Consider the following 17,118-nt stretch of genomic DNA (forward strand, 5'->3'; position numbering starts at 1 on the left):
GTCAAATTCACTAGTGTGACAGATTCGCTAGCAATGGATTTGGCCAGACACAATGCAGAAACAATGAATAAGGTGAGCATCAGTTACTTATCGCAGATACTGAAGGCATTTACAACAATCTTGAGGGATGAGTCTAACCCGAGAGATAATTATTGGCCTAGTGTGACTTGGAGTTCATGACTTAGTGGAGATTTGAACATGACATTTTCCAGGCCTGGCCCAATAGTATAAGTATTATACTTCAATGGTTCTATGTAATGAAGTTCTCTCTTAGCTAACCATTTGAATTTGATTTGTTTCTGCATAAACACCAAGTTTTCTCAATGATTGTTCTTAAAATAGCTATTTCTTGTGCTTATGGTGTTTTATAGCGCTTGTATACTGAAGCTTGGGAAAAAGACAAGACTACAATCCATGTGATGCCAGACACTCCTGAAATCATGCTAGCAAAACTCAACAAATTAAACTATAGTGAAGTGAGTATCAGGATGAGCGGAAGAGTGCTGCCAAGCACACAAAGAGAGGTTGTGCCTCTTCCAGCTTATCACAGGCCATGCCATGGTGTGGCTAAAATATGCTTAAATTGCCTGGAGGGGGTTGTGTCAATGCAACATTGCTGCATTGAACCCAGCAATTTATGGGCAATTATTTATATTTATTACATGAAGAAAGTTGACTTGGGTAATGCAGAAGTAAAACTGCCTTTTTTTCTCACAGAAATTGTACAAACTGGCTATGGAGGAATCAAAGAAGAAAGGCCACGATCTACGTGTTGATGCTATCCCAATTCAAGCTGCCAAAGCATCCAGAATTATTGCCAGTGATGTATGTAACCGTTTCGTTCCACAAATATTTTTATTAGAAAGCATTAGTGATTTTAAAAGCACATTGTTAGCTGTATTCTGCATAATGTGCAATTACTGTGATGGTTATAACCTCTGTAAAAGAAAGTACTTGATAAAAAATTTCTATGATTATTTAATTTTATATACTGACAAGTTAGGAGAATGAAATGAAACCCTGCAATTCTTTAGTGACACTAAGAAGTATTGAAAAAAATCAGAAAAACTGGTGGCTTAAATATTATAGAGAAAAGCATATTAAAAACATGCAGATTGACAGTAAGAGAAGTAGTTCCAGAGTAAATCTTTAGATAGTTACAAATGCTGGATAATAAATAGAGATGTATTAATGTAAGGTGGGACCTGAAGAACCATGCAATCAGTTCTGCACATCCAGAAAACTTGGCTCTGTGATTTATGAAAGGACTCCTCGCCTTCCAATGCCATACTGCATGGTGGGACTTGTGAATGATGGTAGTAAAAATCCTGCCAGGTATGATCAAGACCTGAGGAATCTTTAAATAAGGTCTTTTAATCTCATCCATAAGAGTGTAAACGCTTGAAGATAGAAACATATCTAGCCAAAGAAACAAACATGACCAAATGTATAAGCAATGAGAAATAAGCATAGGAGAACATAGATGGCAAAAGGTACTTAATGATGAATCTAACAGAAGAAAAGTACTGTTATAATTTCATCCAAATGAGAACAAGATGTCCCAGAAGACCGGTGGCTTATTAGGAATAGTGATAGGATGGGAAAGAAGCAAGGTAAATGAGACAACACACTAGGTACAAGTAGCAATACATGAAGGTGATGAGTGAAACCATTTTCATGAGTTATTATTTATAGCAATATCCTTGGAAAGAAACCATGGACAAGTAAAGGTAATCCCAGTCCTCACTGTTTTGTACACTTAACTGACAGGGAAGAGTTTTTATAAAGCGGTTACTTGATAAGCACTCTTTTGGTTACTTGATTTACACATTTGCTTTTATTTCAGTACAAATATAAGGAAGGCTATCGGAAGCAACTTGGACACCATGTGGGAGCGCGTAGCATAGAAGATGACCCTAAACTTGTGCATTCGATGAATGTAGCCAAGATGCAGAGTGAGAGGGAATATAAGAAAGACTTTATGAAATGGAAGACCAAGTATTCCAGTCCTGTGGACATGCTGGGGATCTTGCTGGCCAAGAACTGCCAGAAACTGGTCAGCGATATTGATTACCGCAATTACTTGCACCAGTGGACATGCCTGCCAGATCAGAATGATGTCATCCAGGCTAAAAAGGCATATGAGTTACAAAGTGATGTGAGTATGATACACAGAATGCATGGAGCAATTTGTATGTTCACTTCAACATAATGGATTGTGGCCAGTTGATTTTCCTCTATTGAGAGAATGCCTTTAATCTTGCATAATTATCCATTAATAGCATGGAAAGGACAGTCATTTTTCTAGCTTCCAGCTCACATCTACACATCACCCTATGCCAGCCTCCCATTCTCTCCTGGAGCATTCCTCAATCCTCTGGAACAGGTGGGTGTTGAGAGGCTGTAGAATGCAGGGAGAGTAGATAAATATTGCCTCCACTTTGTTCCATGGATGCAACCTCTGCTGAATCAGTCTTCCATCCGTGGAGGAACACCACTTGAATATAACCTGACATGTCCTATGGTTACATTGCACATGTGTGACTAGATTAAGTGGTACAGTTAAAAATTTTGTATCATCCAATGTCAACCTCCTGCACAGTATTTTATCAAGGAAGACAGTTCATATATGCAACTAAGCAGAGGTGATTCTTCAGTTCTGCTCTTCGTTGTTCTGACATTGTTGTATTGTATAGGCTTTGCTTGGTTTAATGTTGACAAGAACTGCAGATTTTGGACTGTCAGTAGTGGCTACAGTTCCTTTAGTAGCATCACAATACTCATTTTAAAAGTGAGAAAGAACAACAAACTTGTGTTTGCATGCCTATGAAAAGATTTCTTTTTAACTGAAAAATATCATCCAGTTTTTTAAAGCATGCAAAATAGTTTTCTGATGGAAAAAATCAATTTGTAGTTGTATAATGCTGCAGCTCTAAAAATTTGCATATATATTTCCAGAGGTATCACAGAGTCTAACATTGTGATTTCTCGTCTGGTAAACTGTAACAGCAGAATTCAAGAAATTCCATCAGGGACAGGTTATATAAATATAACATTATCAAACATCATTTGAAAATAACTACACAATCCCATATTTGTTAACTTCGAACCAACTCTACTGTATACAGTGGGGCTTACTTCACAATAAGTGTGCATAAGGTTGCAGAGCAAACAATGAAAATAGAACTTAAATATGTGATATCTTGAATAAGCTTCATCACATAAGCTTTAAGTAAGGACTTGCGCGTGTGAATGAACCATTAGAAATAAATAAATTAATCCCTCAAATCAGAACTTCTGAGCTATGGGCACAATAGCGCTGCTTAGGAAAGTCTGGATCTAGAAAAGACTGTGGCTAGTGAATGACAGCCAAGGGGCAATGGGCCTGATGCCATTACTGGCAAGATGACATGAGGCAGCAAAAGGGGCAGGGGCAAACTCTTACCATGTTTATGCATTGCTTGCTCTAGAAAGCAATGGTAAAACAGGATTCAGAATTGTTCCTATTCACTTTCTCCCCACCACCCCATTCTCTCTAGTATTTGCTATCCCTTTATTCCTCTCCCCAGTTTTTCTGTGCTCTGCTTAACCTCATCACATCTGACCTAAATGAGTATGTAGCCTCAGCAGGAGCAGTCAGAGCGGTTAATGTTCCTTCAGTAAACATAATCTAACATGTATTTGTGTTTTCTAACAGTAAGTTAGCTTGCAATTTTTAAATGTATACAAACCCCTGAACAACTCTAAGACTTCTGCAATTCCATCTATTAATTTATATTTTGCTGAATCTGCATGGTTTGCATGGTAGTATGATTCAGCAGCACAGTCTTCTGCTTGCTTCGTAAAGGTGCCAGGTCCTAGGGCAAACAAGCATTTCTGCAGTTGCTTCTATGTGTTTCTGCTTCGGCAGCTATTCCCTCCACTTGTAGCTCCGTACTAAGTTATTGTTGTAAACAAATTACATGCAGTATAGAACAGATATATTGGGATGCATGATGTCATTATGCACAGGCCAGAAAAGGATTCCATATTACCCTTTCCACATTCTCAAGATGCACTTTGGTAAGGCACAGAGCCCAAAGTCAGAAAATATTTTGAAAGCTTGTAATGGCAGAATTTTCATCCAAGTTTATAAGCTTGGGAGGCAGGTTATACATGATGATAGAGTCAGTTTGCTCACCACTGTTAAGAATCTAGAAACTATCCCTATGAAGTTGCTGTGTTGTATGGACACTGTCTTCCTTATATGCATCACAAATTCCCAAATTACGTTTCAGGTTGCTTACAAATCTGATCTGGAATGGCTGAAAGGTATTGGCTGGATTCCTTCTGGCTCCATGGAAGTTGAGAAGGTGAAGAGAGCTGGAGAAATCCTAAGTGACAGGAAGTACCGGCAGCCACCTGATCAATTCAAGTTTACCAGCATCACAGATTCTTTAGCGATGGAATTGGCAAAGCATAATGCTGAGACAATGAACAAGGTGAGTCTTCCAATTTACTTTAACCGGAACTGTGATGTTCTCTAATGTCAGTATTTGCTTAGAGAACGGCGCCATCAACAGAGCCAAGCAGAATGCCAAAAAATAGCTCATTCAATGTTGTCTATGTTGTTTCACTGCCATCCAATGCTCTTCTGTTTTCCTAGCTGGTTTTCTAGCTTCCTTTAATGTCATTTTTTCCTTTGAGTTCACAGTTGGTTCACTTGCCCTTTCTGGCATTAACCCAATTGGTTGTGACAATATTTTAATAACTTTTAACATGGATCTGGATTTTATTTGTATTATGTTTTGTTTTATTTTATGTAAGCCGTCCCAAGGCTATGCGATGGGACGGCATACAAATAATATAAACAAACAAACAAACAAACATGTGATTTTTTTACAAGTCCATGATTTGTCCATGATTTCACATCAGAGATAATGGGGAAAAATGGAACTTCACAGCTAGCAGGAATAGAGGGCAGTGTGGACAAATGAAACCAGAGAATGTGAGGACAAAGAAGGAAAACAGAACTAGAAAATAAGGATGATGTTCTCTTGGTGGAAGCTACAGCTGTCAGTTCTAGGTTTTGGGAAACCCTGCTTTGCTTCAGGCAGTCTGAGTAGTTCCAAAGCTATCTACTTCCATTTTTGATTCAGTCTTTGTTCAATCAGTGGACTGGCCACAAATAACCTTTTGGAATCATTAGCAAGTGATATGCTGTATCTTCACAACATCTCATTGTATAACAGTTTACTGTTGCTACCAGATAAATTAAAATGGCACCCAAATTGATCTTCTTTCTTATTTTGTCAGGAATGTAGCAGATAACCCACATTCTGAGAAGTCAGAAAATTTAATTTTGTTCAATATATTATGCTGTTATATTCAGTTGAGAAAATTCCAGGATTTAATTTTTTTCTAGTTTGGTATCATTTAAAAAAGTATTTTGGTGGGTGTTATAGATGTGGTAGCAATGCCATCAATATTCTTCTGATACTATGCTAAGGCTTGTGCCTTAAGACAAAATATTAACTTTTCTGCTCTTCTCCTCCTCAGCGGTTATACACTGAAGCCTGGGATGCTGATAAAACATCAATTCATGTCATGCCAGACACTCCAGAGATTTTGCTGGCAAAGGCAAACTCAGCTAATATAAGCCGGGTAAGACCGTGTTTAAATTCATATTTATTTTACAACTATGAATTTTAAAAATAATTTCAGGATTCTTTTCTCTTTACAAGTATGCTTTTAAGAATCAGTAAGCACAGTATTAAAACTTCAGCTGAAATTCTATGTTAACTAAACTTATGTCCATGCCCTTTATCCTCCCTATATAGTCACTTTATATCCAGGGATGGGAAGAGACTAAGAAGAAAGGATATGACCTGAGAGCTGACGCAATTCCAATTAAGGCTGCAAAGGCATCGAGGGATATAGCTAGTGATGTAAGCAGATGTTACAATGTCACTCTTTCTTTCTATAAAAATACAAGTTTCTATTGTTGTGGTTTTCAAAATGATGCCTATAAAAATGATAAATAAAAAGGTGGATTTTTTAGAATGAAACCTGAACTGGGGAAGCAGACACTAGTGCCCTTCTCTAACACCATAGATGAATTTGTTTTGGGACATTTTATTGTCTTGGAATTCTTTTGAATTCATTTTGGGTTCAGAAAATATTCCAAAAATGGCTTGTGTACACTTCTTGTGCTGTTTCCTAGGGGCTAAAAGTGTTTGAAATCTTGCTGATTTGAGCTTTAATCTTTTTAAAAATATCTGTTCATCATTTTATTACTAAGCAGTTGCTATCTTCTCCAGTGATATTTAATAGTCCTAAAATTTGCCATCTCTCTCTTACAGTATCAATATAAACTGGCATATGAGAAGCAGAGAGGGCACTGCATTGGATTCCAAAGTGTTGAAGACGATCCCAAGATGTTGTGTTCCATAAATGCAGCCAAGATCCAGAGCGATAGGTTGTACAAGCAAGACTTTGAGAAGTGGAAAACAAGGATCCACTGCCCTGTTGACATGCTGTCAATCTTGCTGGCTAAGAATTGTCAGAGCTTGGTCAGTGATGTGGATTATCGCCGTCACTTGCATGAATGGACTTGCCTGCCAGACCAGAATGATATCATTCATGCAAAGAAAGCATACGACCTCCAGAGTGATGTACGTAAAAGTAAATGTGAAACACTTGTGCCCATGGGAGAGGAACCATAGCTCAGTTCTATATCATGTACTTTGCATGCAGAAGGACCCAAGTTCAATCCCTGCTTAAGATGCTGGTGAACAGCTACCTGTCAAAGTACTGGATTAGTGTGTCTAGACTGCTTCCTATATCCTGGTACTTTTCAGGATGCAATATGCAGCCCTAAACACACTGATCCGGAAGTAAGCCAGACAGACTTCTGAACTGGACTTCCGATTCAACATATTTAGGATTGCGCTGTCAGAACAATATAGCCTTGCAGTAAGGCTGCATTAATCTGTTCATGCCTGCATGAGACAGATCAGACACAGGGGAGTGTGATGTGGCAAACCTTGATGAGAGTTAGTAAAACTTCAGTTAAGAACCCTTGATTAGGAGTTATTTGGACCACTGGGCTGAAAGCAAAAAATGAAATTTAATGGAGTCAAGTGCCAAGTTCTGCACCTAGGGGTAAGAAATCAAATGCATCGTTACAAGATATGGGGTACAAAATACAAAAAGATACAAAAACACAAGACATAGTTTCAAGTATCAAACATACTACAAATTAGAAGGATCTTGGAATTGCTGTAGATCACAAGTTGAATATGATTCAACAATGTGATGTGGTTTCGAAAAAGGAAAATGTTTATTTTGGCTGCATTAATAGAAATATCATGTCCAAATTACACAAAATATTAGTTCCCCTTTGCACAGCACTTGTTAGGCTTCATAGTGAGTACTGCATCCAGCTGTGGACCCCACAGTTTGAGAAAGATGTAGTTAAACTGGAAATGGTTCAGAGAGGAGCCACAAAGATGATCAGGGAGCAGAAGCAAAGCCCTGTGAGGAGAAACTGGAAAAACTGGGCAAGTTTAGTTTTGAGAAGAGAAGAAGAAGGCCAGGATCTCCTCTTAATCATCCCAGAAATGATTGGTCTGTGCCATTTGTGTTCTGATGGACACATGGGGTTCCTGTGCATTGCTAGAGGAAAGTTAAAATGGCTGTAGTAACCCTTGTAGGCTAAGGAGGTGGATCAGAGCCTTGACTGTGATTCCTCCCCCCCACCGCCCCAGTATTACTTCCCACCAAATTTAGGTTGCCAGAATTTCAGTTAGGAAATTTATATTTTTCCTCCTTCACAGAATGTGTACAAGTCAGACTTGGAATGGCTACGTGGTATTGGTTGGATTCCAGAGGGTTCTTTGGATGTCTTAAGAGTGAAGAAGGCCCAAGAGATCCTGAATGAGAGATTCTACCGCCAGCGGCCAGAAACGCTGAAATTCACCTCTGTTGTTGATTCCCCAGATATTGTCTTGGCTAAGACCAATGCTCTACATCAGAGTGGGGTAAAGAAAACTTCTGAATTTTCATCTCTGCATATCAGAATTGTTATAGCTGTAGTGTAGATATATGGATACCATGGGATCGAGAAGGGGATATGGAAATACTAAGCTCCATAAATGTGCAGCTTTGTTTTTAATAGCCTGCCATGAGTAGGTACTCAAAGCCATTTATGTTGCCTTTTAAGATCAATTTAGATCCCTCCAAAGTCAAGCAAATTTTTCATTGTGCCCGTGATTAGTCCAAAATGTTGCAGCGAATGCTGTTTCCTTGATTGTATTAAATATGCACTTTGCTAGACAGTCTTTGAAGTAAGTGAATATTTGAAAATCTTCCATTCAGTCATGTAACAGAAAGGACTTTTGTGCTTTTGAACAGGGCAGTAAATATATTTTCCTCTGTGTCAAACTTTTGCTCAAGGTGGTTGAGCTTGGGGAAGATTGCAGCAGGTTCTTCTGTGATAGGAAAGGCAATTTTTTTTTTTATTTTTCCCATAGCGGTAGGTACCTTAGTAGCCAAACTGAAGCTGCTTTGATCTTTCCTAAATTCTCACTCTGGATGTGATATTGCTCATGCAGTTATACTCCTTGTTGTATGGTACAGGGCATAGCTTAAAAGCACCCTTCCCTCCCTGGCATCTGTACCTCTCAGACACCCTGCCCCTGTACCTACTCTACAGTAAAAACAAAAGTTAGAAAAGGATGTAACTGCTAGACACTAGACACAGACATACAATAATGTCTGCTTTATACACCAGACAAGCTGTTTGGAGGGCTAATGAACTACACTGACATAGTAATTAACTTGGTACTTGGGAGAATCCGCCAGACATATATGGTGTTTCAGCTTAAAACATGGCAAATTATTAAAAGTCTTCCATGAATAGTATGTATTTTGGTTCAGCATTTATATCCATATCACTGTTGCATGTGAAGTGAGGAGAAACAAGGATATGGCCTTGGTCCAAAGAATGGACTTGTGGGCTAAGAAGAAGAAAGTGAATAGTGGCAAAATACTTTGCTTGTTGTTTTACTCAGCACTTCCCATTGCTCACTTTTTAAAATCTCTACACTGACTTGATTCTTTGAGAGTAGAAACTGCAGCAAAGATGTGTGTCTCGTCCTCTCCTTGGCTTTTGAGCTTGCAGACACAATGGATTGGTCCTTTTGATTCAAGCTGGGATATTTTGATATACAGTATATCATATGATTAGAATGAGGTGGCTAGAAGGAGTCACTGAAGCAGTAGGTGTGAGCTTGAGTGGACTCCAGGGGATGGTGGAGGACAGGAAGGCCTGGAGGAATGTTGTCCAGGGGGTCGCAATGGGTCGGACACGACTTTTCGTCTAACAACAACATATGATAAGAGAAATAAGGACTGTGGTTTCTTTCTCATTAGGTATTATATCGTGAGCTCTGGGATAAAGAAAAGACACAGTTCACACTTCCAGTGGATACTCCTGAGATCATTCTGTCCAAAGTGAACTCTCTGAACGTCAGCAAAGTAAGACAATAAAGAATTACATAGGAATGCTTCTGTACAGAAATGTTGACATTTCTTATAAATCTGGGTGAGAATTTTGTAGTGAGTATATGAAACTCCTATTTGAGTCTTCACAAAGTCTTCACTATGATCTTGATAGCTCATACCCATGTGTTCAAGCCAGAAATGTTCTTCAGGGAATATAAACTGGGGTTTTCACTTTACATGGCAAATATAATTGTTTGAAATGACTTTTGATGCATCAGCATTCAGCAAGTTTCCACAGTTGCAACTTACTGGGGCTTATGTACAATTGTATCTCTTGATTAAGAGGATTCTTTTCCTTTCTGTCCATCAATCTAAAATATTGAGGCTCTTGCAAAGGACGGCATACAAATATCCTGAATAAATAAATAAAATATTACAGAATTTCATTCCTTTGCAGTTTGTACTTAGTTTGTGTAAGAATTTGTGTAGCCCTGATTCCAGGTTTATGTCTTGACTGGGGAAATGTATTAAGGATTGAATTTGATGGACCACAAGATCCCCTCCGAATATGAATGTGTTTAAAGATAAATCTGAGTGCATGTGGAATTCTTGCAAGTGAGCTCTACTATGGAAGGCTGGCATAGGAAAAAACACAAGACATGCTAACATTTTGTGTCATAGCAACAACTTAAGTGCACCATTAGTTGAAATAAGCACATGAGCTGATATCAATATTCCTAATAAATACACTGACATGCATGCTGTATGTTCATTTTCTCCACAGAAACATTATCAATTAGGGTGGGAAGAAGCTAAGAGGAAAGGTCACGACTTAAGACTAGATGCTATTGAAATCCAACATGCCAAAGCTTCTAGAAACATTGCCAGTGAGGTACTGTCTACTGTTTTAAGTTATTTCCTAAAAGGTTGAATTGCAAATAACACAATATGATATTGAGTAGGAAAAGGAGGTATATATCCTAAAACATATGTTGGACAATTGTAATCAGCTGTGTTCATAGGCCCAATGTGTGAATTGGAAACATGCATTTCCTTCTGCCATGAAAAACATGTGCAATACTAGTAGATTCTCCTTGATGGGTAAAATGTGAAACTGCTAACAGATGTTCGGAAGCAATGCATTATGGTATTGTCATCAATCATTGCAATAACTTGTAAAGGATTAAATTTAATGAATAAAGCTAATATTTGAAGCTAACTTTAGCAGACATATACAATGGATATAGATATTACATTTTAATTATTAAAATAAATGATAAACTTTTGAAATGTATATAGACTTAGATATTTGATTATTTGATGACGAGATCATTTTCTTGTGTTTCTGCTATAGTACAAGTACAAAGAAGGCTACCGTAAGCAACTGGGACATCACGTGGGATGCCGTGACATCTATGATGACCCCAAGATGGTACTGGCTATGCACGTAGCCAAGCTGCAGAGTGAGAGGGAGTACAAGAAGCATTTTGAGAAGTATAAGACCAAGTTCAATAGCCCAGTGGACATGCTGTCCATCTTGTTGGCCAAGAACTGTCAGAAACTGGTTAGCGACATTGATTACCACCACTACCTGCATGAATGGACCTGTCTCCCAGATCAGAATGATGTCATCCAAGCCAAGAAAGCATACGAGCTACAGAGTGATGTGAGTAAACAAACAAAATGCTTGTTACATATATGAGTATATGTAACTGGATTACTGCTATTTGCTCTACAACATAGGTAGACAACTTCTTTGTCCTGTGGTCAGATTGTCCAATTTGGACCAAGCAAGTAGACCAGCTGCTATTATCAGGATGGGAATTGCCCCAAAGTCCTTCTCATTTTCACGATGACATGTGACTTCAGCAATGCCCATCCCCACAAATTTTGGTGCCTCTTTCTGCACAGAGAAGAGGACTTGATTAGGTCCTGCAAGACTGGAAAAGTTGGGTTTCTTCTTCTTAAACTCTTTGTATTGCAATTCCAGAATAAGTGGTGTAAGAAAAAAATTGGCCAAGACTTCCAGGCATGTGCCTCCTTTCCTTGTGGCTCATATTCCAACTGGATGGCAAGCAATGCAAAAAGGGACTCAACTGGCTCCCACAAACGGGAACCTACTCCCATCATATTGCTAATCTCAGAATTTACAAAGGAATTCCTTTTCCCTTTTCCTTTCTCCTTCAGAGGCCTCATGCTGCACTGGGGCTTGGGTGGGGGTGGCACTCTGCAAAGGAACTTCTAGGCCAGATTGGGAACCTCTGTAGGTCAAATTAGGCCCAAGATCTTGTGGGTGCCTTCCCCTGTTGAAAGGTTTTATTATGGGCCACAACTGTTGCTGTTCTATAGTCTGTTACTTCCCAGGTGGGTCTATAAAGATAAGCCTGTTCATGCAGTAACCTCACAGTCTAATCCTTTGACTTAGAAATGGTGGCTGAGTGGTTTTGTGCTGGGAGGAGACCAAATATTAATTACACTTCAGCAAAAAGATGACATACCTTTTCATAGACTGAAAGAAATGTTTTTGGTGGTATCGTTAACAGCCTAATGCTTTGCTTTGCAGAATCTGTACAAATCAGACTTGGAATGGTTGCGTGGCATTGGCTGGATGCCCGAAGGCTCTGTGGGAGTGGTCCATGCGAAAAATGCTCAAGACCTTATCAATGAAAGATTGTACAAGCAACCACCAGATGCACTGAAGTTCACCAGTATTGCTGATCCACCACCAGTCATCCTGGCTAAGACCAACAGCCAGCAGATCAGTGATGTAAGTAAAAGCCTTCACACCTGGCCAGCTGGTCTGGGTGCAGGAGGACATTGTGGTTGGAGAGGGAAGGGGGGCAGGGGGTCAATAGCAATGTGCCAAGTATTCAAACCTATCGGGTGACGGGACAGTACATAAAGGGTTTGCTTAGCCCACACAACCCCACCTGGCACACTCTCCAGATTTTGCAGTTTATCTACTCTGAGTGTACCTGGTCGCTTCCTTGGGAGCCAAGTAGGAATGTTTCTGCAGGCAACTGGACTGACTGAAGGTTGCTTGATTTTTGCTGCTTTCCCTACCCCCTGGGCAGAATCTGCATTAGGTTAATATGAGCTTAGCTTGATTAGGTCAGATTTATCCAGGAAACCAGCCTTATCAGATTTAGGCCTTTATAACCACCTATAAGGTGACTGGCATTTTCAGAAGCTTCACACTCTGGGTTTTGCAGCCCACTGTGAAGTTACCTTTGAGGCAGACTCAGCTCACCCAATCGCAGTTTTCTGGCCCTGAAAGAAAGTAACATGGGAAAGCTTCCCAATACCAGGATGATATAGACCTGGGTGGTGGCAAGTAGTTAGATGCCACCTGGCAGGGCTTGCATATAACTTACCGCAAAATAGCTACCTATAAAGACCAGGCGCCTATACTGTCCCCACCTGTGGAATATCTGTTTTAACTGAATGCAGCCCATGTTTATACTGAGTCTGTCTCATTATCCCCCCCGCCCCCATTTGCAATGTATTTGCTATGCTGAAGTGGTGCTGGGGTATCGGCTAAATGTGGGCTGTATGGGTTAGGAAAGGAGAAAGTCTTTTCATCATGCAGTAGTATAATTTGGTCTTTGCTTCTTCTCTAGCGCCTGTATCGTGAAGCCTGGGACAAAGACAAGATTCAGATCAGTATTCCAGTGGACACCCCTGTCATGTTGCAATCTAAGATTAATGCTCTGAACATAAGCAATGTAAGAGAATGTATGCACAGTTAGCACATGGGTCTAGACGGATGCTGATATTTACATACCTGTATGTATGTGTTGACTCAGTTGCAGCTGTTCTTAAAAACCAAAAGGCATTTGACTCACTAGCTTTGTGATCCTTTTCACAAGGGGGTAGTTTAAATTTATTTTCTATTGCAAAGTACAAAAATGATCAAATCAAACCATAAAAGAAGGAGGATCAAAAGAGCAAAACTGAAAGTATTACGATTTTGGAATACAATTTTTAAAAATCCATAGCACTATCTGTTCCCAAAAGGAAACTGCCACTGGGCGTTGCCAAAACATGAAAAGATATGCGTTAGCAGCATTGCACTTTTCAACAATCCGCTGATTTAGTTAAGCCTTCATCAGAAGGATGCTGTGATAGCCAGTATACTTGAAGCTTCATTTTTTTCCTGAATTAACTATTAAGTAAGATCCACAGGCCCTTGCAAAATAGATAATGATGAAGCCCTTGATTGGCAGGATGGGGTGCTCCCGTCCATTATACCATTTTTGCTTAAGACTCTGTGTATCATAGGCAGCTCTGAAGATGTAAAAGCAGCAGGACCATACCTGGATATTTTGCCATGTGGGCATAGCTGGCCATATATATTTAGCACTGCATTGATCGACTGGGCAAGACAAAGTGCTCCAGTTCATTATTCCATTCTTGGTAGAGAGTCTGGGAATCATAGTTATTCACTGATGATAGATACTTGTAGAATCTATTATTCTATTTCTAGAATAGAAAAGTTGGAAGGCCTATGTAGGCTGGTGTAAATGTTTGGCATCAGTCAATGTTTCCAATAACACAGGCAGCTCTGAAGCTGGAAAAGCAGCAGAATCAAACCTGGATTCTAACAAATGCTTCAGTTGCATATATTGCTATGCAGCTGTAGCTGGCAATTTATATCTAGCATGCAAAGTGAAAAATGGCAAAACATTATGATCAAAACTGACAATCTGATCCAAAGTAAAAATTGGGATTCAGATCCTCCAAACAAATGGTTTCCTGCTGATTTAAAACCTGAATTTCTCCATAAAATTAATTTTGCATGTGAAAATTCATGCCATTAACTCCCTAGTTGTCACAACTGGAGGAGGCGCATTATCTGGTTTGGTATAGTGAGAGCCAGAAATGAATACATCAAAATGGACCAGAGAGAAGGATCTAATTTAAATGGAAAAGGCCAGATTCTAGTGTACATCAACAAATAATCCCAAGGGGGTAAGGAAAGATCAGGGAATCCAAATCCACTGTTTTTGATGAAAAGTTGCATTCTTTTCAGGGAAGTTTGTGGTAAAGTGGAATCTCATAAGAATTTATGAACCCACCTCCATTAAACTTCTACAAGTGTGTACTCAATATAACAACACTTTAGTATAACTTTAGTATTTGCATTAACAACTGGACAAGCATTAAAAGTAACATAGTTAAAATCAGTTACTTTTAATTAGCTACTTACTTAAAATTGTATTCACATTATTTCTTTGGCAAATGTATAGCCAACAGCTGTTGTTGAAGCAGATGTTTACATGATGTATAAGTGTGAATACAATGTGCGTAAAAGGTACATTAAGATGTACACATTATGGTGACTTCTGTGGGCACAGTCCATAGGGATGTTGTTCTGCACATCCCATGTAATCCTGTGTAATCCATGGGTGCTGTGAAAAGGCATGGAACTGCACTGTATATGAGTAATATTGATCATTTAGTTTTTGAAATAAGTACTCCAGAATCTTTGAGATTTTTCTTTTGAAAAATGCAATGCTTCGTAGCATTTGAAGATAATAATAAAGATGCAATAAGCTTAAGGTCAGCAAGATCTAAACTCAGTTTAGAAGTGTAGAGATCTAGAAATAGTCTTCATTTCACTCTTTAATATAAGCCAAGAAATCATGACTCTGACATGATAGGGCAAGACACTGTAGTGTACTTTGAACAAGTGTCTAAGGAGAGCTCCTTCCTTCCAAGCCCCTGAAGAATAAATCTTAGCATTGTTAGCTCTGCATTTATTCCTTATTCTTATTAATCTGACTTCATGCATAACGTGTGTGTGACTTTCTTATTTTTCTTACCAAATAAAATACTTAATACCATCAAAAGGTTTGCCAAACATAAGCATGATAGAGAAAACATGAGAGGAATGAAATCTATTTCAGGGATGAGAGTGAAAACTTGACCCTTTTCATCAGCACAGATTAAACTGAAAATAGAAGTATGTCTCAGGCTGTACTTATCTAAAGATGGGGGCGAGAGGTCTTAAGTAGATTACTACCACAGTTAGTGGTGGTACATTTTTCAGTAGGTGCCTGCTCAGGTAAACCAAATGGAGCTAAACTTCTGCAAGTGACTTTTGTAGCCCCAGTGCCTTCCATTTCTTGAGCGATATGTTCCTTTACTCATCTAGTTCTATTCTTATGGATTCTGCTTAAATTATTTGCCACAACCATTAATTCATTCACTACCTTTCTCATCTAGAATCAATGTAATTTGCAAAATCACTCTTACATCTGTCTATAAGTTAGATTTATGTGTGGTTGCATATCACTTATTCACTAGAGGACATTCACATTTTTCCATATATTTATTGGTTTTAGTTATTGATGCATTTGATTTATATCCCAAATGTTTTGAAAGGAACCCAATGAGAATTCTAAGGTATTCATCTTCAGAAACATGCCCTATGCACACTTTCCTAGCAATATAGTCCCTTGGACATAATGGGACTTACTTCAAAGTAAGCTTGCATAGGATCACACCAATAATTCCTGAATGACTTTCATTTCTTTCCCTCACATCTTTATGACTTTATATGAAAATTAGATGCTACTTTTGATTGCAGAAACATCATACTATAGCCTGGGATAACACCAAGGCTATAGGTTATGACATAAGGGCCAATGCAATTCCAATCAAGCACACAAAAGCCTCTTGAGATTTTGCAAGTTTATCTGTTCTTAAAGCAGATATCCATACAATGTATGTGTGAGAATGGCATTTGTATTAAAGATATAATAAAAAACCAATGGTGTATACATTATGCTTGACACCTATGGGTACAGTCCATAGTCTGTTATCCTGTATAAATCCTATATCTATTTTTACTAAACCAAGAATTGTTTCTTTATCTTTCTTGCAGAAACATTATACTGGAGCCTGGGATGAGGCAAAGGCTAAAGGTTATGATATTAGGGCTGATGCAATTCCAATCAAACACGCAAGAGCCTCTCGGGATATTGCGAGTGAGGTACAAGATCTATTTACCGTTGAAAAGCTCTATTTTCAAGTCACCACTATGTACAGTAAAATTGTTGCCTAACATAATCCAATGCAATTGCTGTGTGAATGCATGTATTTAGCATTTTCTGTCCCATTATTCAATCAAAGCAACATCTTGAATTGCTTCCTGGTTGAGTTAAACCTTCTTGAGTATATTATATTCACATGTTCAAAATATCATCTGAGAGCAATGTTGCCCATATTTACTCGGAATTAAAATCAACCATGTTCAATGGGCCTACCCCCAGGTAAAATTTAGTTTGCCATCTCTGAATTGTTGCTTTAGGACAGAGAAGTTCTCATCCCTGAGAGATTGCAACCAGATATAGAACTCCATTTATGTTGCAAAAGTATCCTTTGCGTATGCTCAGGATGTTTAGCACCTACTGGTTAATCATTCTATAATACCGTTTTGCACAGCGAAGATTCAGTTGAAGACCCTTGATGGTTTCCTCTGCTAAAAATGAAATTCCCTAAAAACTGGAGCATTGAGAACACCACCTCATTTTTCTACTTACACTGGTATTAATTTTTTAATCTTTTGTTTTTTCTGTTCAGTACAAGTACAAAGAAACCCACGAGAAACAGAAAGGCCACTATATA

General features: G+C 38.7%; 1 protein-coding gene across 1 annotated transcript in view; it reads left to right on the forward strand.

Moving 5' to 3' along the window:
* Positions 1-17,112, forward strand: part of LOC123017171 (nebulin-like) — a gene marked incomplete at its 3' end in the record, with an annotated part of 76,603 nt that extends 59,491 nt beyond the window's left edge. The window contains exons 52-66 of the mRNA XM_044418326.1: positions 372-476; positions 718-825; positions 1,847-2,158; positions 4,278-4,481; positions 5,539-5,643; positions 5,820-5,927; positions 6,342-6,653; positions 7,818-8,021; positions 9,415-9,519; positions 10,271-10,378; positions 10,841-11,152; positions 12,050-12,253; positions 13,107-13,211; positions 16,376-16,483; positions 17,074-17,112. Of these exons, the coding sequence (XP_044274261.1) occupies positions 372-476; positions 718-825; positions 1,847-2,158; positions 4,278-4,481; positions 5,539-5,643; positions 5,820-5,927; positions 6,342-6,653; positions 7,818-8,021; positions 9,415-9,519; positions 10,271-10,378; positions 10,841-11,152; positions 12,050-12,253; positions 13,107-13,211; positions 16,376-16,483; positions 17,074-17,112 (2,439 nt within the window). The remainder of the gene's footprint in view (positions 1-371; positions 477-717; positions 826-1,846; positions 2,159-4,277; positions 4,482-5,538; positions 5,644-5,819; positions 5,928-6,341; positions 6,654-7,817; positions 8,022-9,414; positions 9,520-10,270; positions 10,379-10,840; positions 11,153-12,049; positions 12,254-13,106; positions 13,212-16,375; positions 16,484-17,073) is intronic.
* Positions 17,113-17,118: the final 6 nt, after the last annotated feature.

Source organism: Varanus komodoensis, unplaced genomic scaffold, assembly GCF_004798865.1.
Source record: "Varanus komodoensis strain SLA01 unplaced genomic scaffold, ASM479886v1 scaffold9, whole genome shotgun sequence".
Taxonomy (NCBI): domain Eukaryota; kingdom Metazoa; phylum Chordata; class Lepidosauria; order Squamata; family Varanidae; genus Varanus; species Varanus komodoensis.